The 23,658-nt window shown below is 41.4% G+C and overlaps 1 protein-coding gene across 46 annotated transcripts; it reads right to left on the reverse strand.

Moving 5' to 3' along the window:
• Positions 1–907: 907 nt before the first annotated feature.
• Positions 908–22,913, reverse strand: Mhc (myosin heavy chain). 46 transcript variants are annotated; one of them, XM_064690665.1, is made up of 19 exons: positions 22,809–22,899; positions 21,760–22,062; positions 21,025–21,168; positions 19,740–20,120; positions 19,604–19,667; positions 19,424–19,522; positions 16,801–16,904; positions 15,224–15,631; positions 14,051–14,221; positions 12,487–13,076; positions 11,293–11,410; positions 8,858–9,121; positions 7,121–7,330; positions 5,932–6,818; positions 5,195–5,273; positions 3,699–4,874; positions 2,722–3,627; positions 1,812–1,878; positions 908–1,111 (listed from the first exon to the last, which is right to left on the reverse strand). In XM_064690665.1, exons 2-18 carry the CDS (start codon positions 21,961–21,963, stop codon positions 1,852–1,854), a joined length of 5,832 nt encoding a protein of 1,943 aa, XP_064546735.1. In that variant the 5' UTR covers positions 21,964–22,062; positions 22,809–22,899; the 3' UTR covers positions 908–1,111; positions 1,812–1,851. The 46 variants fall into 46 exon arrangements, with proteins under 46 accessions (XP_064546735.1, XP_064546738.1, XP_064546737.1 ...); XM_064690668.1 differs by lacking the exon at positions 5,195–5,273 and adding an exon at positions 5,683–5,761; XM_064690667.1 differs by lacking the exons at positions 11,293–11,410; positions 16,801–16,904 and adding exons at positions 9,736–9,853; positions 19,067–19,170.
• Positions 22,914–23,658: the final 745 nt, after the last annotated feature.

Here is a 23,658-nt window from a genome sequence, read left to right on the forward strand (position 1 = left end):
ATATCCCTCTCTCTTTGTCTTTCTCTCTGCTCTCTCTCTTTCTATCTCTCTCTGCTTCTCTGCTCTCTCTCTCTCTCTCTCTCTCTCTCTCTCTTTCTGCTCTTTCTTTCTCAATCTCTATTTCTACTTCTCTGCTCGCTTTCTCTCTCTCTCCAGTAAAATACATATATTATTTTTACAAATAAAACTGGATTGACTCGACTGTGACATATTCACCATGAATCTCTGAGCAGAACAGCTCTATAATTTTAAAGGGAATATAATCACTAAATTCTCATTAAAGATAATACAATTGTTTTTTTTTTTAAATTGATTTACATTTATTTTGTTCCTTTTTTGTATACTTTTTTAATTGTAGTTTTGATCTTTTAATCTTATAATGTGTTGATAAAATTAAAAAATTTAACATAAACATAAGCGCAATGCGATGCGAGTGTGTATGCTGTCTGTTTGTCTATAGGTCTGTAGAATTGGGTATACATTTAAGAAAATTACATTGACACAATTCGATATGTTAGATAGTGCAACTGCGACATTTCCTGGTGGACACTTCCCTCCCATTGGGGCCTATTTTTAACTCACATTTGACGGGGATCATTTGTTGTTGTAATGCATGTTTTTTGTGTGTTTGTTTTTTTATTGTTTGTTGAATGCGTTTTGAAAGTTGTATAAAAATATAAATACAATAACAGGTCTCAGGAAATGTCCGAAAGCAAATGTCGCGCTTACAAAGCTGCTACCAACTCCCCTCACAGAGAACTTATGTATGTCGATCGTTGTTGTTGTTTCAACTGATTTTTTTGTTGTTTTTACCGGGGGTCTTAAGATCTTCATGTTGGGGCCCGGTTTGAGTTTTTAATAGTTTTTTTGTTTTCTTTTTTGCCTAAGTGCATTTTGCCTCCCGTCGTTTCGATATATATTTTGTTATAGTTTTATTATTTTGTTTAAATTAAGAAATTAAGCTTTAAATCATAAACATAATCATTATGAAATATCATTTAAAATAAATTAAAAAATGAAATGGCATTTAGAATTCGTTTTCAGGAGCAAGGTCGAATCTTGGTGGGAAAGCCAATCCGTCGAATTGTGGCCTAACGGATGTCGCACGGGGCTGCAGAATAGAAACAAATTATGTATATTAAATGAGAGTTTAAATATATGATTTTATATATATATGTGATTTTATCAATAGCCTTAACATGCTTGGGTGGACGAGTCACTAAAAGTTCGTTGAGACATTTGACTAACTCACTAAGTTGGTTGCACGTTATGTGGTGCACACATTGACGGGAAGGAGAAAGAGAGAAAACGAGCATATAAACAGGGTACAAGGGTAGTGTGAGCAACGCAGGACGTAAATAGATGCTCGAGACGTTCTATATGAGGGGAATGTATGAAAGAGAGACCACACGAATTGAACGAATGAACTCAATGAATGAATGAAGGAATTGAATTCAATGAATGAACGAAAATATTAATAAAACGAATGAACGCAACTCATCAGAGAGCGTTAATGTAACAAATGAACACAACTCAAGAGAGAGCGTATACGTAACAAATGAACGCAACTCATAAAAGAGAGCGCAGGCAAACGAATGAACGTTCAAAGGAAACGATGCTAACTGAATGATCGAATATGCGTTGAATTTTGGAATAGTTTCTCTATGTATGCGTCTGTATGCGTGTGCTTGTAAGTGTGTGGGAAATAGAAGTTTTCTAACATTCTGAGACAACAAGACAAGAACAACAAGAACGAGAACGTGAAACGTTAAACGTTGAAAACGCATCCGCTTATGGGAGACGCCACTTACAAATGTTATCAAGAAAGTTTCTACTGCTCCAGCGCGCCCTCTAGCGGCCACCCCTTGACGCCGTAGGCTGCAGTACACATGTACAAATACATATACATATATATATATATATATGTGGTTTGTTTTTTAATAATATAGTGGAAGAATAGTTTTGTATATATATATATATATAAATATATATATTGTATGCAGTATGGTTGTAGAGAAAGCAAAGTCGATTGATTGATTGCTTGATTGATTTACTTGCTGTTGATCTTCATAGTTAGAAAAATTGTCAAAATGAACGCATTTTTGGTTGGTACTAGCTTATCGATGAATCGATGTATCGATAGATCGATGTTATCGATCATCTGTCATTTCTTTCTTGCTGTTTTAGATTTGAATTATTTGGTTCGTAACTTTTTTTTCGCCCAGGTGCGTTAGCATGTGGTTGGTGGTGCCTCTAATTACAATTCTCTGTTCTACCGAATGTCGTATGATGCATCTATATTATTATTATTGTATATATATTAATTCTTATAAGCTATAATTCTCTTTGCATGTTTTTGTTCTCTCATTTCTTCTTTTTTTTGATTGTTTACACATAATTGAACCATAATAGATTTTGTTTTTTTTTTTGTTTTTATATTTGATTTTTCATTTTTGGTTGTGCCTCAAATTTTTTATTTAATTCTGTTGTCGAGGTTGTAGAGGTGAGGTGTGAAGAAGCAGAGCACGAACCGCAATATGTAAGGGAAGAATATATATATATATATTTAAGCATATATGTATATAGGCAATATAATCAATATACTAGAGAGGTTTTGACAACGGAATAATATTGAAATGGTAAGCAAAATGGTTGCTTTGTGTTCGCTGCTGAATGAGTGGAGCGTGGAGAGTATAGGGTATTTGATGGTTAGGTACTTACCGCTGGGCTGCCACCACGACCGACGGAACCGGCACGTCCCTTGGCGCGGAATTTGCTAATTGCCTGCTCAGCCAGATCGGCACGCTCCTCGGCTTCCTCGAGCTCCTGCTGGGCCTTGCGGAATTTGGCCAAGTTGAGGGCAGCGATTTCCTCGGCTTCCTCGATCTGCCTCTTGTATGTCTTGATCTTCTGTTGCAGCTTGTCGACCAGATCCTGCATGCGTTCGTGGTTCTTGCGGTCCTCCTCAGACTGGAAGCTCAACTCCTTGATGCGGCGCTCAGATTTGCGCAAGTTCTTCTGGGCATCGGCGTGTCTTCTCTGCTCACCATCCAGCTCGTTCTCGAGCTCGCGGACGCGCTGCTCCAATTTCTGGATAGCCTTCTTGCCACCCTTAAGGGCATTGGCCTCAGCTTCATCCAGACGCACCTGCAATTCCTTGATCTGCTGTTCCAGGGCCTTTCTCAATTTCTCCTGGGTCTGGGCATGATCCTGCTCAGCGCGGAGCTCATCAGCCAGGCGGGCGGCATCAACCATAGCCTTCTTGGCCTTCTCCTCGGAGTTCTTGGCTTCGTTCAGGAGCTCATCCAGGTCAGAGTGCAGGGTCTGCAGCTCAGACTCCAATTTCCTCTTGGCAGCGGAGATGGAAGCGTTCTGGGCGGAAACTTCGTTCAGCTGTTCGTGGGCATCGGCCAGCTCTTGCTCGGCCTGGCGACGACCGCGATCGGCCTGCTCCAGCAGAGTGCGGGACTCTTCCAGTTCGTTCTGCAGAGCGTTGGCACGACGCTCGGAGATACCCAGCTGTTCGCGGGCATCATCGCGGGCTCTCTGTTCTTCCTCAAGGGCAGTCTGGATGTCCTTGAGCTGCTGTTGGTAGCGCTTGATGTTCTTCTGGGCCTCGGCGTTAGCCTAATGGGAAATAAAAAGGAATAATGTTTTAGCTTATGGCTGGAAGTGTGTAGTCGGTAGTGGAGGCCTACCTTGTTGGCATGATCCAGAGCAATCTCCAATTCGTTGATGTCGGCTTCCAACTTCTTCTTCATGCGCAGCGCCTCAGCCTTGCCCTTGGCTTCGGCTTCGAGGGAGGCTTGCATGGAGTCGAGAGCGCGCTGGTGGTTCTTGCGGGTATTCTCGAATTCCTCTTCCTTCTCCTGGATGCGGCGATCGATTTCCTGGCGCACCTGGGACAGCTCAAGCTGAGCGCGGAGGACCTTGTTCTCCTCCTGTTCGAGAGCAGCCTCGGCTTCCTCAAGAGCAGCCTGGAGTTCGTCCTTTTCGGCTTCCAGGCGCTTGCGGGCCTTCTCGATTTCATGGATGTTGCGGCCACCCTCACCGATTTGGTCGAGCAGATCCTTAACCTCATCGGCCAAGTTCTTGTTCTCACGACGCACAGCCTCCAGCTGCTCCTGGCCTTCCTCGTAGGCACCCTTAAGACGGAACAACTCGGTGGAGTAGTTGCGGCACTCCTTCTGGGAGGCATCCAGCTCAGCGGCCAAATCGTCAACCTTGAGCTTCCATTCGCCAATGATCTTGTCGAAGGCCTTCTGCTTCTTCTCGGCGGCGTTGGCAATGGCATTGGCACGGTCGACCTCCAGCTGCAAGTCCTCGACTTCGGTGGCCAGGCGCTGCTTGGTCTTCTCCAGGCCGATGCACTTCTGGTTGAGCGACTCGATGGTCTCCTCAGCCTCGGCAAGGCGGGCCTGCAGCTTCCTCTTGGCCTCCTCCAGCTCCTCAGAGCGGGCAACACCATCGGACTCGTACTTGCTGCGCCAGACCTGGGCCTCGGCGTTAGCCTTGCTGAGTTGACGCTGCAAATCAGCCTTGCCCTCAGCCTCCTCCTCAACCTGCTCGCGCAAGTTGTCGAGGTCGTGCTCCAAGTTGCGGAACTTGCCCAAAAGGGTGGCGCGTTCGCGAGACTCCTCATCGGCCAGACGCTTGGTATCTTCCAGCTGGGTGGTCAAGGAGATCTTGATCTTGGACAGCTGCGACACCTGAGACTCGGCTTCCTCCAATTGACGCAACAGATCGGAGTTCTCAATGGACAGCTTCTTCTTGCTGGCATCGAAATCGTTCAGAGTCCTGTTGGTCTCATCCAATTTGGACTGGACCTCGTTGAGGGTATGCTGCAGCTGCTTGGCGATCTTCTCCTGGGCAGCCTGTTCGACGATGAGAAATTGCAAGGATTAATTGAGGATATTCGCGGATTTCTTTTCAGGTTGTGTGGCAATTTGTCTTGTGTAAGCGCTGTACAGAATTAGTAAAGGGTACATTAAAAGCAGGCAAAATATTCTTTAAATAGGTCGTTTTAGTTTTGGTTTTCGGTAGGGGCTTCATTTCAATATATATCTATATTTTTTTATTTTGGTTTTTTTCGAGACTTCTACCAAGAGTAAAATATACAAGTTTCGGAGCAATAACGTTCAGCATATAATTTACAGCAGCGTTCGCAGTCGAATAAAATCATATTGTTGTATACCTTCTCGTTGGTAATGTGATCAACACCGGCGCGCAGATCGTTCAGCTGGCCGTAGTACTCGTTCTTCTCCTTCTCAGCCCTGGATTAGACAATATATAGAGAGTAGATATAGTGTTGTGGGTTAGTTAAGGGATTACAGTTTGTTGTTTTTGGGAATTTAGCGTAGCACATTAAGGCGGAGAAGCGAGCGAGAGTGCACGAGCGATCCGTAGTCCATTGAATCCTATAGAATTACACACACACTAAATACGTTATATTCAGGGGAGATCAACACAGAGAGAGAGAGAGAGAGAGAGAGACAGAGAGATAGCTAGTCACGCACACACAGTTGTAGTCGCTTGTTCTATGTGTGTGTGTGTGTGTGAGTGTGTGGTACATGCGTAGTGTATCTATGTATTTAATTAGGTGTATATGTGTGGTCCATTTGCCCCGTAGTCGCGATCGCCAGTCGGAGATCGCGAACGCGTTGCATATGGCCGACATATTACCTTATCGCGAGCCAACTGATCGCAGGCGGTACGAGTTTGATTCAACTCATTGTGGCAAGTCTGACGATCGTGCTCGGCCCTAGATTACAAAAAGTAGAACGAGAGTTGAGTTATATTTATAGAAGCTGAACGGATCAACAACGATCGGTTACACGTTAATATATAGACTCTCAATTTTTGGCAGTCGCGGCGGGCGCACCTGAAATAGCTAGCGATTTCTAGAGAGAGATCAATTGGAATTTTACTTACTTGGCCTTCAGCTTGTTGAGCTGATCAACCTGTTCGGCCATCTCGGCGACGGCATCGTTGTGCTTCTTGCGCAGGTTGGCCAGGGTGGATTCGTGCTGGATGTTGGCTTCCTCAAGATCGCGACGCAGCTTGCTCAGCTCAGCCTCGCGCTTCTTGTTCAGCTCAATCTGGGCAGAGGTGGCACCGCCAGCCTCCTCCAGACGCTCACCCAATTCCTCGAGCTCGCGGGCCAAATCGGCGCGCTGCTTCTCAGCCTTGGCGCGTGCCTGACGCTCGGCCTCGACCTCCTCCTCGAGCTCCTCAATGCGGGCCTGCAGTTCCTTGATCTGGCGCTGGTGCTTGCCAACAACGACCTGCTCATCTTCCAGCTTGGCGGTGATGGAGGACAATTCCTTGTCCTTACGCTGGATGGTCTGCTCCAACTCCTTCTTGTTGCGTTCCAGATCGGAAACAGCCTCCTGGGTCAGCTTGAGGTCACCCTCAACCTTGCGCTTGGACTTCTCAACATCGCCGCGCACCTTCTTCTCGCGCTCCAGCGAATCCTCGAGCTCATCGAGAGTCTGCTCGAGCTTGGCCTTAACCTTGTTCAAGTGGTTAATCTTGTCCTCGGCGGCCTGCAGTTCCTCACCGGTCTTCTGGTTGCTTTCGCCCTGCATTTTCTTCTCCTTGTTCAACTTGTTGATGAGCTCATCCTGGTGGGCGATCTCGTCGTTCAAGTTGCGGATCTGGTGATCCTTGGTGGCCTTATCCTGTTCGGCCTTCTGGACGTTCAATTCCAGGTCCTCGATGTCCTTCTTCAGGCCAGAGATCTCCTGATCGGCCTTCTTCTTCTGCTGGAACAGCTGGTTGCGGGCATCTTCCTCCTGAGTCAGGCGCTCTTGAATGTCCTATATATGGATGAGACATAGATATTTGTATACATATAGACGTGTGGATGAGTGGGTGCTACATTGGTTCGATCGATCATGGGCTAAATTTAGCAAAGTGCGCACATCAACAGCTCACTCGGAACTCTCAAAATAGCCGAGCAATTGCTACGCCCGATTGCACTTGATAAATTTTCACCAATGCGATGTGCTTGGGGGATTTGAATTTGAATTTGAATTTTGATGTGGTTGTTTTTTCTTTCTATTTTTTTTTTTGTTGTGGGAGATTGGATTGGATTAGGTTTAGTTTTGTAGGTACTTACGCGCAGCTGGTTCTCGAGGTCGTTCTTCTGGGCGGTCAACTTGGCGTTGCGCTCCTGGAAGTCCTGCAGCTGACCCTTCTCGCCGGACAGGGAGTCCAACAGGGCGGTCTTCTCGGCCAACAGCTTGGCATTCAAGACCTCCAGCTCCTTGCGCACTTTCACTTCAGCGGCATGCAGTTCCTCAGCCTTCTTGGCCTTCTCCTCCAGACGCTGTAAATCATTGGAAGCATTTATCGGATTACTAAATGAACTGCTCTCAGCGGGCGTTGGTGGTGCAGCTGCTGCTGCTGCATCTGCTGCTGCTGCAGCGGGTTCAACACTTGGCTCCGCGCTGGCAGGCTCTGCACCAGCTGAAGGCTCAGCCGCAGGCGCAACTGCTGCCTCCTCGGGTGCTGGCTCAGCTGGCGCTGCTTCTGCAGCCTTTTTCGTTTTTTTGGCCTTCTTTTCGTCAGCCATTGCTTTTGTTTAATTAAATACACTCGATTTTAATTGATTGCTGATTAAATTCAATTAACCAATAGCCAGTGTTAACCAGCTTGAAATATTTGCTTTCTGCTGTAATTCGTTCGAATTGTTTCGTTTGCAACGCGCCGCGGACTGGTCCAAACACAACTGGAATGGCTGCTGCGATTGCACTGTGCAGAAGCGTTCAAAATTTGGCTATATAAAATTTAGGCAGCAGCAACGCCCCGAAAGTGGCAGCCAGCTGTTGCTGTTGGCTTGCCTGCCTCTGGCATCTGTAATTGCCATCATAAATTCATAATTCACGAATTTCGCATTGGTTGCTATCATTTCGCACTTGCGCGGCCAACAGCAGGTGTACGCTATATATGTATATCTATATCTATATGTATATAAATATATATACATATATATAATGTGTTGTTCGCTCGCTCGCACATACACTAAATAGTTTGCTTGCTTATAATTACTCATCATCAGATTGAGAATTGAGTTGGGCCAATGCGGCGTATGCGTATTAATCATACGCCCCGCTGTACAGCCTCCCCTGCCTTTCATTCAGCTGGCGCCGCTGCCTTTTTATTATTTAATTAGCAAGCTAATTGGCAACTGCTCGCCACTTAAAAAAATAGAAAAGAGCTGCCAGCATGTACGAGAATAGCCATTCAGATGGAGCTATAGATATATAGCTCGAAATATACATAGGCTTACATATGTATATGAATATGGATATGTATATAGGGCCGCATCGAAATGCGCATTTACCGATTCCAGCAATCTATAGCAGATTTCGATTCTATATCGAGCAGCTCCGTTTTAGAGCGTAACCCAAACATTTCGAAGAAACAAGATGTGAGATGTGTGAGCAACGATTATGACAGCATCTATTTTTGGTAGCTCGATCAGCAGCATGATCATCATCATCGTCAACACGATCAACATGATCGCAATCGGATCGAAGAATGCGTATGTGGCATTTGAAATAGTTGTGGGCGTGGTCTATCGTGGTCGTGGCATTAAGTTGGCTTAATTAGCAAGCAACAAAGTATGCAGTCTATATAGTTCGAGTCTATTTAAAGATCGCCTTGCAGCAGCTGCTGCCGCACATCCAATTATGCCCGACAACAATGCAGAAGCTACCACGTTGAAGGGTCGGACATGCCAGGGCTATGCTTGATTGCCAGACACAACTGGCTGGCCAAGTTCAAACCAGACAACAGAGCAGACTGCGATCATCTTCTGATCATAAATACATTTCATTTCTTTAATACTCACGGCAATTTCGTCCTCAATGCGGCTGACGTTGAGCAGAGGCTTGATCTTCTGCCACAGTTTGTACCAGGGCCAGGTACGCAGCTGCAGATATTTGCGCAGATTGCGCTGGACGACCTTGAGGGCGACACGCTGCTCCTGCAGCTTCTTGAAGCCTCTGCGGGACAGATAACCACGGGCCCAGGCCTGCATCCAGGACATGATCTTGCCCAGACGCTCATCACGGAACTCCTCCATCTGACCCAGGACACCGGCACGGAAGAACACCTAAATATGTGGCAAGTGGATGTGTGGATGCGTGGATGTGTCGAATGGAACATCAAATAGAAATAGGTTAATCTCCAGTCGTAAGCAAAACACACATACAAAAATTGCGCGTGCTTTAGGCAACAGAACTGGGCAAGGCGAGTTGGTTGGAGCCAACCTTTTGGCCCAGCTCAAAAATCATTTTTTTTTTTGCTTAAGCTACAAGCGATTCTTCAAAAACACTTTTCGACAGTTTGAACGGGGATAGAATAGAGGATGGATTTTGGTACAGAACAGAAAACGAAAAAAACATAAAACACAGAAAGAAAAATAAACAAGACAAGACAAGAAACAACACACAAATTATGCTATTTAATGAAGTCAGTTGTAGATCGATGAGAATGGAAGACATTCAGCTTAAAACTAGAGCAGTGAGTGAGTTGTGTGTGGAGAGTCGCAGGTGCAGGACCCCACACTCAAGGAAACCGCCACCTGAGCCGTGTACTAACAGCTGGAGGCAGTACGGCTTCCAAGCGGGGGGACCAGAACCTTAAACTTTTATTTTGTGTGTGTGTGTGAGATGTGGTGCATGCGAGCTTTTTGTAGCTAGTTGAGTATATTGTCTCTGGATATACCTTTGTGTTACCCAGACGGTATTGATCTTCGGGTAAATCGATAAACTTAATGATAATATCAGTGGCCTTTTTGTCTTTGTCAACGCCCTGCAATAGCTTTGGGCACATGATCTTGTAGCTGTATGGGTTGGTATTATTAAATGGTATTTTTTTTGTATTAATTGTCAAGTGTTTCGTTCTTTTTGTAAACTTTTAAACGTTTGTTAGTGCATGTTGTTGTACTACTACCATAACTAGTTATTCAATTAGTATATACTACAAGCTAAGGAACAGTTATGTCTAAGTTAATGCTACCAAATTAAGAGTACCAATTTGTTGTTTTCTTTTTTAGGGAGGATTTCTTGGGTTGGGATTGTTTGGTTCGACCTTTTCTGTAAAGGTTTCTTTTTGAGGGATATGTTGGATGCATAGTACGTATATGTCCTTATTTGTATATGGATTTCGTGTACATATACCAACAGCGAAAGAGAAAGATAGACAGAGAGAGAAACAGAGAGAGAGAGAGAGAGAGACATGCGCACAGCACACACAGAACATAACCCTAAGCTTGTTGCTTAGTTTACGGCTTGAGATCCTGTGTGCGTGTGTGTGTGTGTGTGTTTGTGTTTGTATATATGTATGTGTGTCTGGACATCTGTCTGGAAGCCATATACGAAGTGTTTTTGTTGAAGTTGAGTTATTCAGCTTTTTGATATTGTTTGATTGCAAAAAATGAGAAAATTGTTTCGTGCCTTTGTGTTACCCAAACGGTATTGATCGTCGGCCAACTCGGTCGATTCGACGAGGATTTTCGTGCATTTCTTGGGATCCTCAATACCCTTGATACCCTTTGGGTTCAGGATTTGGTAGCTATATGTTGTTCACGTATAACATATATATATAAAAATGATTTTCATAAAAATAAACATAACATCGTGTGTTTCACTACAGTTCGCTATATACGATACATATATAACTATATTGGATTAGTATAACTAGCTTAGATCTAGTGTTATTTACAGTTGATCTTAAAGTCTCGAGCCACAAAAAGAAAATAGAATCAAATAACTACTACGAACTCGAACCCATGCTGCAGAACAGGGTTTTATTCTCAAAGGGTTTGGGAATCGGTTTGTTGTGTGCATGTGTGTGTGTAGATGTGTGTTGGTCTAAGTGGATGCTGGGGATCGCATAACATTGGTGTAGAATGGGGTTTCTTTTGGGGGGGAATTCGGATTGTTGGGGGTAAAACAATCATTGTGCTGAATAGCGCCCCTAGCAAGGTTTTGTATCTGTTTTCTGAAAGGGCGCCCAAAAAATTGGAACTGCAGAGTACGTCTCTGGCAAGAGAAAAATATGAATATATATTATATATACGGAATCTAGTTGTGTGAAATCCGTCAAGTGTACGGGAGATAGATAGATACGAAAGAACGAGCGAGAGAGAGAGAGAGAGAGAGAGAGAGATACGACAAAAATACTACTTGGAGGAGTAGAATGTTTTCAAAAATAATGTGTATAGGAGGTACGCAAAATGCATTTAAAAAAAGGTCAAGAATCTGTGGAACGCGACTATGCCTTAGTGTGTCCAATACGATACATATCGGGATCCAATGTTGTGGATTCCAATATAAGTGAGCCACACTTCTTGGGATCATCAACGCCAACAATACCACCTGGATTCAGAATTTGATAGCTGCAAATGAAATTTCATTCATAAGAATTTCTTTTTCTTTTTTAATGTGTACACTTGGGACCACTTGTGTGTGTGTTTTTGTAGTTGTTGTGTGTAGGTGTGTGTATAATTTCAGATGCCTGCGCGTTGGCGTTTTGAGGCATCCAGTTTTCGTTGGATTATTGACTACACATATAAATATAATATATAAATATATATATACATAAAATTGAGCCATCCACTCATATGGAAGAATTTCGAAATTGAAATAGCCGAATAAGCAAAGAATATGTATATAGATTGAAACTTAATCATGCCTTGGTATGACCCAGACGATAGAGATCTTCATTCAGCTCGGTTGACTCGATCAACACCTTGGAAGCTTTCTTGGGATCATCGAGATCCTTAATGCCGCGCGGGTTCAGAATCTGGTACCTGTTGATACATTCATTGAGACGTAAAACAAATTGTGTATGTATAGAGACATAGACCATGCTACATTAAAGTTGATTCCACCTCGCAAACAAATATATAAATAAATCGAACGACAACATGATCACACGATCACACAGCACTTGAGCAAGAACTGGAACTGGTACATGGTACATGGTACATGGATTGGTATACAAATTGAGGTAAGAGTGAGTGCAATAATTGAGATATACATTTGGATTGGACCTTGGGGACGGACACTAACTGACTAGCACATTAATATATACATCAAATTATGCGTGCCTTGGTGTTACCAATGCGATACAAGTCTTGGTCCAGTCCAACGGCTTCCAAACACTTGGTGGCAGCGTTCTTAGGCAGCTTTTCAGCTGTCATAGCAGCGGGTGCCAGAATCATATAACTAAAGTTAATTTCAATAGAATTTTAGCAAGTTAATATTTTTCAAAGATACTTAAGAGAGTAGAAGAGTGAGAGAGTGGGTCACGCCCCATTGGCTCCAGTGTATATACAAGAACTAGTGCTTCATAAAGCTAAGAGTAGGTATTATATATAGTATGTATATGTATTAACTAACTGATAAGTATGTCTAATGTCTATGTCTATGTCTAATGTCTATATGTGTATATGTTTGTGTGTGGACTTACCGCATCTTGAAGTCGGGGTAGACCATTCTGTTGGGGAAACCTTTACGGCAAATACGGATACCTTCAAGCACACCGTTACAAGTCAGCTGGTGCATAACCAAGTGAGCATCAACCATGCCAGGTTGTTTCATTTCATTGGGAATGATGCAACGGACAAAGTGAGGCTGTGTCGAGCGCAGAGTTGTCATCAAGCTGTTCAACTGCTCCTTGTAGGCAGACGAGACAGTGGCGAAGCCACCACCCTTCTTGCCGCGACCGCCCTTGGCCTGTTCACCGCCGCCGGACTGGCCTGGGTGATCAGCGAAGATTTCGATGAGCAGGTTGTTCTTCGACTTCTTGAACTGATCGACAACAGTGTCGTTCAGGGGATCCTTGTTCTTCTCCAACCAACCGGTGATGTTATAGGCGACAACACCAGCATAATGGCCAATGGCAAAGTGGGCTGCCTGCTGGCCGGGCTTTGGTGGCTTGGGCTTCTGGAATGGAGCCGACTTGCCCAAATGGGTGTTGGTCAGCTTCTCCGAGAAGGTCTGATCGGTGGCCTTGGGGAACATAGACTCTTCCTCAAGAATCGACAGGATACCCATAGGCTGCAGAAATGAATAGACAAATTCTTTGATTAGTATACCTGCAAAGGGAGCTAGTAAAAAGCACGCATTAGACTGAAAGCAACATAACGCACAAACAATACAATACTAGATTTAGTTCGAAACATTAATCAATTAATTAGTACATATAACTTACCCACTCGTTAGTTGAATATAGCTTATACGCATATTAGATCTATTTAGTTGATGTTGTTGTTTGTTTATTTAGGCTAGGCATTCTTATGAACTATGGTTATAAAATCTTGCAGTGCAATTTTTGGTTAGAATAAAAGATCTATATAGTACTAAGAGTACTTTTGCAATTGTGTATTATTGGTCAGCTTAGGCTATCTGTCTCTGAGATAGTTGTTGCCCTGTACCTTTTCAATCAAATCAATACACAATTGCAGATCCATGCCGAAATCAATGAAGGTCCATTCGATGCCCTCCCGTTGATATTCTTCTTGTTCCAAAACAAACATGTGATGGTTGAAGAATTGTTGCAGTTTTTCGTTAGTGAAATTGATGCACAATTGTTCGAAACCGTTGAACTATATATCGGAAACGGAACAATATTTAACACATATAGCCGGGTTAGTCAGATGGTAACAAGTATGTGTGTGTGTGTGCGTGTTAGTTACGTGGGTTTTTTATTTCTGCCCCTTGGACGTGTGTACTTAAACACGTTTGTGGAAACATAGATTTGTGTGTGTGTGTGTGTGTGTGGGTGGGGATGGGGGTGGTTGACTGTCTGGAGAGGTAGTTACGCTTTTGGGCGCAATTATTCCAAATAGAGCTGCAATGGGTAACGCTCTTTAAAGGGTTCATCAGTTCTAGATGGCTTTCCCAAAGAGTAGTCGACGGGCTTAAACTATATTTATATAAATAAATAACAAACTCTTAAGTGCTTAAGGAAAAATGGCAGGCAAGTCTGTAGAGAGAGAGAGACGGAGTCGACGGAGCCGCGCTGAACGAACCTTTTCAATCAAATCAATACAGGCCAACAAGTCCATACCGAAATCGATGAAGGCCCATTCAATACCTTCCTTCTTGTATTCTTCTTGCTCCAAAACGAACATGTGATGGTTGAAGAATTGTTGCAACTTCTCGTTGGTGAAGTTAATACACAGTTGCTCGAAACCGTTGAACTAATTTGTGCCCGGGATTTATTTGTAGTGAAAGGTAGTAAACATTTAAAACAAGTGCATAGATAATATGGTGCTGGGTTTTTGCTTAATAAAGTGCGCCCTTACATAACAAGGAAAATGATAATCTGTGCTCTGTGTGGGAAATAAGTGCTTTTATGTAAACACACACAACATGAACGTTTTGTTACCTGTTCTTTGCTTTCATTTGGTTTTTTGTTGCCTATGCGTAGAGGGTGCAGGTGCTATGCCTTGGAAAAGATATTCGAATAATCGGTGCTAAAACACACAACAAGCAATCTTTTGGTGCAAGTGGGACACATAACATTTGGAAGTGGAAGTACATATATATATAGATAAGCTCAAGCACCTTTTCAATCAGTTCGATACAGGCCAGCAAGTCCATACCGAAATCAATAAAGTCCCAGTGAATACCCTCTTTGGTGTATTCCTCTTGTTCCAAGACGAACATGACATGGTTAAAGAATTGTTGCAATTTCTCATTGGTGAAGTTAATACACAACTGCTCGAAGCCATTGTACTACGTTGGTTTGGAGGGGGAATATTTACATATTATATATTAAGCAGCTCTAAAGTTTTACTTTTTGTCATTTGTTGTAATTGAAGTGTGTGTGTGTGTGCATGGAGTGCGTAAAGTGCACCTAATTGGAACTAATCCAAAGTATTACCCAAGTTAACCCAATCCTAGCTTGTGGAGAGACGTGTTAGCAGTTCGACGTCAATGATACAGACCGGATACAAATCCGATATGGGCTCATTGACAGTCGCATCAGCTTTGCAGCTAGACCTATGACAGGAATTCTGTGACAAGAATCCTTCGAAAGAAATCCTATGTCATGAATGCTATGGCAGAATTCCTATAACAGAGAATCCCATGCCAGAGATCCCATGACGGATAGCTTTTGTCAGGAATCCTATGACAGAACACTTGGCCATAGGCATAGCTGGCAAGCCGAAGTTGTGATCCAGTCCGAAAATACTCACGTCGAAGATTTCAAAACCAGCAATATCCAGTACACCAATGAAATGCTGACGCTTCTGCTTGGTATCCAGAGTCTCGTTACACTTCTTGACCAGCCATTTGAAGAGACGATCGAAGACACCCTTGCACAGAGCACCAATGGAGTTGGTGACCTGCTGGACGTTACGGCCCTGGGTGACGAACTCGTTACCGACCTTGATGCGGGGCTTGAGCAAGTTCTTGTACAGCTCAGCGGTATCGCAGCCGAACAGCTTAGATACACGGCCACCCTCCTCCTCACCATCCTGTTCAGCCTGCTCCTCGCGACCACGTTGCTTGAACTTCATGCCACCCATATGCATGACAGCGGCGGTGATCCTGTACACATTCTCCTTCTCCTCCTTGGTGAAGCCCAAGATGTCGAAAGCTTGCTATATTTACCGGAACGGTTATAAAATGGGTTTTTTTGAAAATTAGTTTTTGTTCATTTTTCGCTCAGTTGTTTAGTGGAAGGTTTTTTCAGCATTATTTCTGGGTATTTATTACAGCGTTTTCTTTTTTTATGTTGTTGAGTGTAGCTTATAACTAGATCATCATGCAGCATGCTTAAGAAAACAAGTTAACAACTAGATATCCAAAAGTACTTGCGGCATAAATATATATTTATAAAAGTGTGAGAAGCGCTCAATTAGTAAACCTATATAAAGTGCTAGGTACTGTTGTTTTGTTTTTTTTTTTACCAGATAGCTTAGGTATTCCGGAATCGATAGAGAGCATAAATCAGCCGGTGCTTGTTGGCTTATAGACTAGCAAGACCAGACATGGATGTGGAGGACTTAAGGGGTAATCGTGCGTGCTGTGTGTATTTGTATATTTGCTTGGATAACTCTTAACCTGTACGGCGCTCAAGTCATTTGTGGGGCCGTTAAATATAGTATAATATTTAGAGAAGAACTACATACACAGGACTTAAACGATCGAACGATTTGTACGCTTGTGTGTTTGGGTTGTTTTTTGGTACAAATCGCACACTAGCCGGGAGATATACAGTACACACATAGATATCGTAGTTATAATTATATAGATATATATACTAATTGCATACACATTCCAGCAAGCTAAACACAAACCAATTAGATCAGTCCATAGAAGTGACAGATCAGTCCATATTAAGTACAGTTACAGATAGGTATATCTGCTTACGTAGATTTGGTTTTTAAGGATGCTTTTAAAGACTCAATAATCAAAAGAAAAAAAAAATAAGAACCGGGCAAGGGATACGTCATTCGTCATACAATCTTACGCTATGGGCATTCCGATTAAAACACAGATAGAGACTAAGTACTGGCTATACATATTATATATACATATATATGTAGAGAGAGATACGAAGTACTACGTCTGGAACTGGAAACTGGGTAACCAAAAAGAAAAAACACATAAAATATATATCTGTGGGCGTGTTGGTGTGTCATACAGCGGTGTTCGGTATTGGTACAATTGTCGTTCAGACAGTACCGGAAACATAAATACCCATATATATATATATATATATATATGGGATATATATATTTTTGGGCCTTCAACTGCCGTCACTTACATCTGCCAGCTGGAATTCCTCAGAGTCATCGATACTGGGCACAGTGACCTTGCCCTGGGATACGTTAAAGTAGTCGTAAATGTTATCAGAGAGCAAGCACATGTCTACATATAGTCGGAGAGAAGGTATTTTGGTTTAAACAGCAACAACAAAAAAAAGAAGAGTATAGAACAGAGCTTATGGGCTAAGTCAGATAATGTATATAAGGATCTGTGTGGCCTCTCAGTGTGTGTCTGTGTGTATTTGTTTGTGTATGTGCGTGTTGTGCCTTGTGTACAAGGAGGGTTGTCCCACCAAAAATTAGACTGGTGCAATATGTGTATATATATATTATTATTTTCTGTTTTTTTTTTTAAGCCAGGAGCGGGCTTCTCTCAAGTACCTATGGCATTTCAATACTCAAAATATATAGTTGCTACCCGGTGTCAAAACGAATCGTAAAATTTTGGTTGGCTAGGTCAACAGAGACCTCCTGCTCCCAGCGTTTTGGGATAGTTGTAAGGTACGGTTACATAACTAGGTGAAGGTGCAAACTACAGCAAAACGCGAAAGATAGATATACTAACAGAGAGAGTGAGAGTGAGAGAGACAGAGAGAGAGAGAGAGAGAGAGAGAGAGAGAGAGTGTGTGTGTGAAAGAGAGAGAGAGAGAGAAAGCGCAAGATAATTCCGGAACAACACTTGAAAATTAACACACTGTAAAATATATAATATATATACAAAGTTTTCATAGCTACGACTACATTATACTTGAATCGGAAAGTCAGGGCGTGTACGGTTCAAAAACAACTTTAAATTGTGGTGTCGTACATAAGATATAGAAAATACAAGAGAGAGAGAGAGATTTTTTTTTCATATTTTTTAAATATTTTACAAAAGTTCTTGTGGATAGGGATTCTTGTTCGGAACGGGTTTTTTCTTGATATTTTTTTTGTTTTTTTTTGCTTACATCGGTTAACTCAAATTCTTCACCATCGTTGACACCGGGTATCCGTGTTTTACCCTGGCAAATGCCAGGATAATCACCAATATGTTGGGTAAGAAATACCATCTCTAGTTATTGATTGGAGTTTAGCATTAAGTTCAATTCAAATACTCCAGATACAAAATACAGATGTGTAGAATAGGTTTTTTTTGTTGTATTATAATGAGTACGGCCCTAAAGCTAGCACTGCCTACAAAAATCCTAGCTATATTTTTGTTTAACTCTAGTTCTTGGTTAATTCGTTAAAGGGTTAGGGTTATATTTTGGCTTAGCTTGATTTGCGTTTGGATTGGTAAAAAGCGTTATGAATTTTGGGGGACAGACATGACAGGTTAAAATACATTGATATATATCGAATTGTGATATGTATATATATATATAGAGGATATATTGAGTACAACATTGAAGAGACGACACGGGGGACACATAGTATATATATATGTATATGCATGTGTATATGAAGAGCTGATGCTCCGACGTGGCACAGACAAAAATGTTAACATTTAGATTAAGTTTTTGTTGGATTAGAACACAAATGTTTTGTTGAACAGATATATGAATTTAAGGTGAGCATATGTAAAGGTAACCATGTTCTGTATGGCCTTACATCCACTGCGACCCATTCTTCGGCATCGTTAACACTTGGTATTGTCGTTTTGCCTTGTGATACGATACGATAATCGTAAATGTTGTTCGACAGCCCACAGTATTCTTTATATACATATATATATATAGAATATATCGGTTATATCGGTGAACAACAGTTGACGATAGTTCGTACGTTATGTGGTTTTTGTGTGTATGTTTGGAGGGGGTGTACATGTATGTAAAAGGTAGAGAATATTATTTAATAAGAATATTCTGAAATATGTTTCGTATATTAGTTTGGGGATATGGTATGAGTTAGGAGGATAAATGAATTTTTGGGGATACAGGGTGGATATTTAATGGTGGGAGATCGCACGCGATTACTATAAAGCCTTCAACGTATTCCAATAATCCGTATCTTTGGATGGTTTGTTTGGCAATTTGGAATAGATGTCAGCTACAGCTAGCCAGATAGAAGCGTATAGACCTACGTAAACGCTACGATATACGATAACGGTAACGATAACGATAGCGATAACGATTACGGTACGCTATAAGCTATAGCAAAAAGTTAACCAAAATAATTACTCAATTACGATATTACGAAAGAAAAGAAAATAAATGTCTAGTAGTAAGTGTAACGAAAATACAATTAAACAATATAACACGCTTGTATCATATGAAGGACAATTACATCTGTGAGGTGGAATTCCTCAGAATCATCGATACTGGGCACAGTAACCTTGCCCTGGGAGACAATGTGGTAATCGTAGATGTTATCGGTCAAACCACAGATTTCTAAACAGATTGAGTGGAGATTGTGTAGAAAGTAAATAAATAATATAGCCTTTTGGTGTATTTAAAGTGTATGGGTGTGTGTGTATGTGTGTGTGAGTGTATGTTTGTGTTCAGTTGTTGAACCTAAACCACTGCTAGAAGTACTGAAAGATATTGTAAATATAGGCAAGAGACAGGCCTTGCTCTGGCAAAGAGAGATTTGAGAGTAGGTGAACTGGATGAACTGGATGATAATGCGAGCATATTTTTATACCTTTGACACCAGCAACGGCACCGGACATAATCTGGTAGAAGATATGGTAGGAGCGCTCCAGGGACTGCTGAGAGATGACACGAGCCTTCTCCAACAGATCTGTGGAAAGTGTGCGAGAAGAGAGTTGAAAGTTGTAGAAGCAGTTGCGAATTACAAAAAAAGGGAGCTTGCAATACTTACAGGTCTCAATATCAGCACCAGCCAGTTTACCAGATGGACCGAAATGAATACGGATGAATTTACCCTGAACAAGTAGAGAGGAGTACATTAGATGAGAATGATTTCAGATGATTTGAAGCTATCAATTGATACTTACGAAACGAGAGGAGTTATCGTTACGCACGGTCTTGGCGTTACCGAAGGCCTCAAGCACAGGATTGGTTTGCACAACCTGATCTTCCAGGGAGCCCTTGTTCTTCTGCGACTCATCCTTCTTGCCAGAAGCGCCAACAGTGGCGAAGTACGCAATGACCTTCTTCGTGTTCTCAGTCTTACCAGCACCAGACTCACCGGTAATCAACATAGATTGATTCACGTGGTTGGTCAACATGTCGACGTACGCACCGTCAGAAATGGCAAAAATATGGGGTGGCACTTCATTACGGCGCTTACCACGGTACATCTTAGCGCAACGGTTGGTATAGACGGGGTAGCGCTTGTAAGGATTGATGGCAACGCAGAAAAGACCGGAATAGGTCTATATACGACATTGCAGCGAAGGAATAAACAATAATATCGTCAATTAATATAAGAAATTCTCTGTGTGTTTGACTTTTGTTAGTTCTACGGATTAGTCAAAATGGTCTCTAAAACATTGGTATTCCTTTGACAAGCTGCCGGCCCGTGGTCTTTTAACATTTTTTCAGCGGCACAAAGTCATGTTTTAGAGCCCTCATTGAAGACAGTTTAGTAATAGTTTTTTTTGTTTTTTTTCTTCATATTTATTGTTGTCTGTTTTGTTTTTCATTGTTGGGTCAACCAGTTTTTGGTGTTCGTTTTTTTTGTTTTGTGTGTGTTTTATGGATAACTAACTAGAATGTTTTTGGTTTTTTGTTGGGATACTTGTTTAAAGTTTTTATATTTGGGTATTGCTGGATTGGGGATTTGGTGATATCTGTGATGATCTTTAAGGTTTCAGCTCAGCATCCTTGGTGTGTGTGTTGTGGTGTGTTGTGGTGGTTGTGTGTATATTGTGGTGTGTGTGGTAAACCGTTTTCATCCCAGTGTAAGGTTCATCTGACTGGACGGCAAAATTTGTGTTTAGTAGAAGCTGTATTAGTGCGGACAAATCACAGTTTGTGGGATTGATTAGCTCTGGTTATGTAGACTCTATTAAGAGCTGTGTGAAATAATGGATGTTATTTTTTAAGTCGAACTAGAAGATATGCAAAGCTCAAGTGTTAGCTGTACTACCAAAAATATGCTTTAGTCATATTTGAAAGCGTTGTACGAAACTAACTGCCCTTGGCCTTAGATTTGGAATCAGGTTTACAGATTGTGAGTGTTTGATCTTAAAGCGGTTTTTAGAAACATTGAACGCTGGTTTTTTTTTTAATAGGGGTTTGTTTTACTATTGCCATCCTGGTAAGGCAATTACTTACATAGATGAGCTTGTTGTAATATCTCTGCCTCAAGTTATGGAGCACAGAGGCATCGTTAAGGTATGTCAAGTTAGACATATCCTCAGCTTTTTCGTATTTCGGAGGGTTCACCTGCTGGAGCTGATCTTTCTTGAAGTCTCTCGTCTAGTTTTATGTCATTTAAACAGTTCATAACGTCGACCCATTCGTAACCCATTTACGTATTTCATTTTTTGTTTATTTTTTTTTTTTATTATTGTTGTTAGGCGTGGTTAGCAGTTGTTGTTTATAGTTTATTGATTTTTTTTTTTTTGAAGAAGAGAAAAGAAGAGTACCCATATATTAGTGAGTTTCTGACTGTTAACACTTACGTAGATAAGCTTATGATAATAACGCTGGCGCAAATTGTGCAGCACGCAAGGTGTGTTCAGCACGGTCATGTCAGCCATATCTTCAATTTTTTCGAATTTTGGTGGATTCACTTTCTCCACCTTCTCGGATTTGAAATCTTTTACCTAGTCATATATATAGTGAAGTTTTATATACTCGATTAGCATTAGGTTTCCAAAGTGCTCAATTCTCGCAAAAAGGAATCGCCATCGACTACCATTTGTTAAGCTCCTTTTGTAGTACCAAAAGTGAAGCCTAGCAAGTGGGAGCCAATGTTGAACCCTTGAAGACGAGCCACGAGGCTCTTTCAAAACATAAGCTATAGGTGATAGTATATGACATTGGAATTGTCTGCGGTGCATTTACCTCTCCACCAGGCAGACCGACGGAGACGATATCGCCCTTGGTGGCCTTGATCTCACCAAGAAGATAGCCCTCCTTCTCATCGGGCACCCAACAACTCTTCTTCGAATCATAGGGTTTCGATTGATCGATACGTCTTTGTTCCAAAGACACGAACAGGTATGGGGTGGGATCCTCATCCTCCTGGCTGGCAGCTGGCTTCGGCATCTTGATTAAATTTCGCTTTTAAACTTAAAAACTCGAGAAATTATAATTGGGACTTTTCAAAAATTCTTATTTCAATCGCGTCGTGAGCCCAAAACTTCCCTGCAAATATAAAGTATATACGGATAAAGATTAGTTCCATGTCGCTTAAATGCGTCGACCCATTAAATATTTTTTGGATATATTTCTATTTGCTTTTCTAATTTTCTTTTTATTTTATTTTTTATTTTTGTTTATTTTATAGCTTTGACCCATTTTGACAGCAGAGACAGACACACACATGTGTGTGCGTGTGTGTGTGTGTTTTGATTTTTCAAAATATCTCGCGCATATTTTTCTATCCAAATATGTGCATGCTTCAATATTTCCATGTAAAGTTTTTAAAAATTTCGTAACCGGATATTCGTTTCTTCGATTTTCGCTTTCGACCACCTCCCCCGATTCAGTTAATTAATTAGGCCCCGTTGTTGTTGTTGTTGTTGTTACTACTTATAAACAGAGTCCGCCAGGAACAACAACAAATTGTGTGGGTTGTCGCCTAAATATAGATCAGTGCCATATACCCGCACATGCATATATAGATCTTGCGTGTCCGCGTCGCGTCTATATGTATGCGCTCGATGTGGGGCGTTGCTATTATTACGTAATTCCGATTTTCAGTAATTTTTCCCGTTTCATTGTGCCGAAAATATGTTTTTCTTTTTGCAGGAAATTAATTGTGTTATATAACGTTTTATTTTCAAGTTAATTAACAGTTTTTTTTTTTCGAAATTTTCGCTTTCTGATTATTTAACAACTCCGGAATTTTGACTAATTTTCACTCCGATTCTTCTAAAATAAACACTCACACGGTAACTTTTTCGAGAGTTTTCGAACTTCCCACGCTTTCAAAACTTAAGTTCGGCCGTGTGTTCTAAAACACACGAGTTGCTATAATGCAATGATCGCATTTGACACGCTTCTAGAGCGTTGCGATATATATGTATATATGTATATATATATATATATATATAGTTCGACAATCGGCAACGAAATCGGCCGAAAAAAAGAAAACAACGGATACTACACGAACTTTTACCGAATGCGTTATTTTTAAAATTCTCGAAATTATTTCGAAATTAAAACACACGTAAGTATGTATGTATATATAGAGAAGCATATACATATATGTATATGTGTGCACACATGTATATGTATGCGTAGTTTTGTATATGTATGGCTTGGGGTATTGGGTTGTTGCGGAGCTTTTCCTTTCCTACATAATATATATGTACACACACGCCGTTTCTAATACATATGTTCCTTATAGCGTTCTCTTTCTAACGTATACGGTTATTTTTAAAACATATTCGAAATATTTCGCCCATGTGTATGTGCATATGTATCTAAATAGATATCGCTGCCACAAGTCTGTGCTCTCTTTGTGTACGCATATTTCAAGCACAGGTATTCAGGTATTTGAATTGATCTAATAGTAATTCGAAATACTATTACAACATTTCGAATTCGATCAAGTTAATAGCAACGCAAGCATGCTTTCTTTTCCTATAAAAGGGATTGATTGCAATTAACACTATTTAAATATTCGAAAAGCATTTTTTCTTAGATTTTTAATATTAAAAGCATTTTCATTAAAATTCATAAATTCCCATAAGTCAATCGATTATTTCGATTATTTCAGTTCTAATTTACATTTTT

This window comes from Drosophila montana, unplaced genomic scaffold (assembly GCF_035044405.1).
Source record: "Drosophila montana isolate Dmon_TW-CO22-7 unplaced genomic scaffold, ASM3504440v1 contig_3281_1, whole genome shotgun sequence".
In the NCBI taxonomy this organism is placed as follows: domain Eukaryota; kingdom Metazoa; phylum Arthropoda; class Insecta; order Diptera; family Drosophilidae; genus Drosophila; species Drosophila montana.

Coding starts and splice junctions, on each gene's coding strand:
- Mhc (XM_064690663.1), bottom strand. CDS start 21,963: ATGCCGAAGCCAGCTGCCAGCCAGGAGGATGAGGATCCCACCCCATAC. Junction 20,121..21,374: donor ATTATCATAAGCTTATCTAC/GTAAGTGTTAAC, acceptor TGTCGTATATAG/ACCTATTCCGGTCTTTTCTG. Junction 4,875..5,682: donor ATCAGTTGGCTCGCGATAAG/GTAATATGTCGG, acceptor ATCGTCGAACAG/GCTGCCCAGGAGAAGATCGC.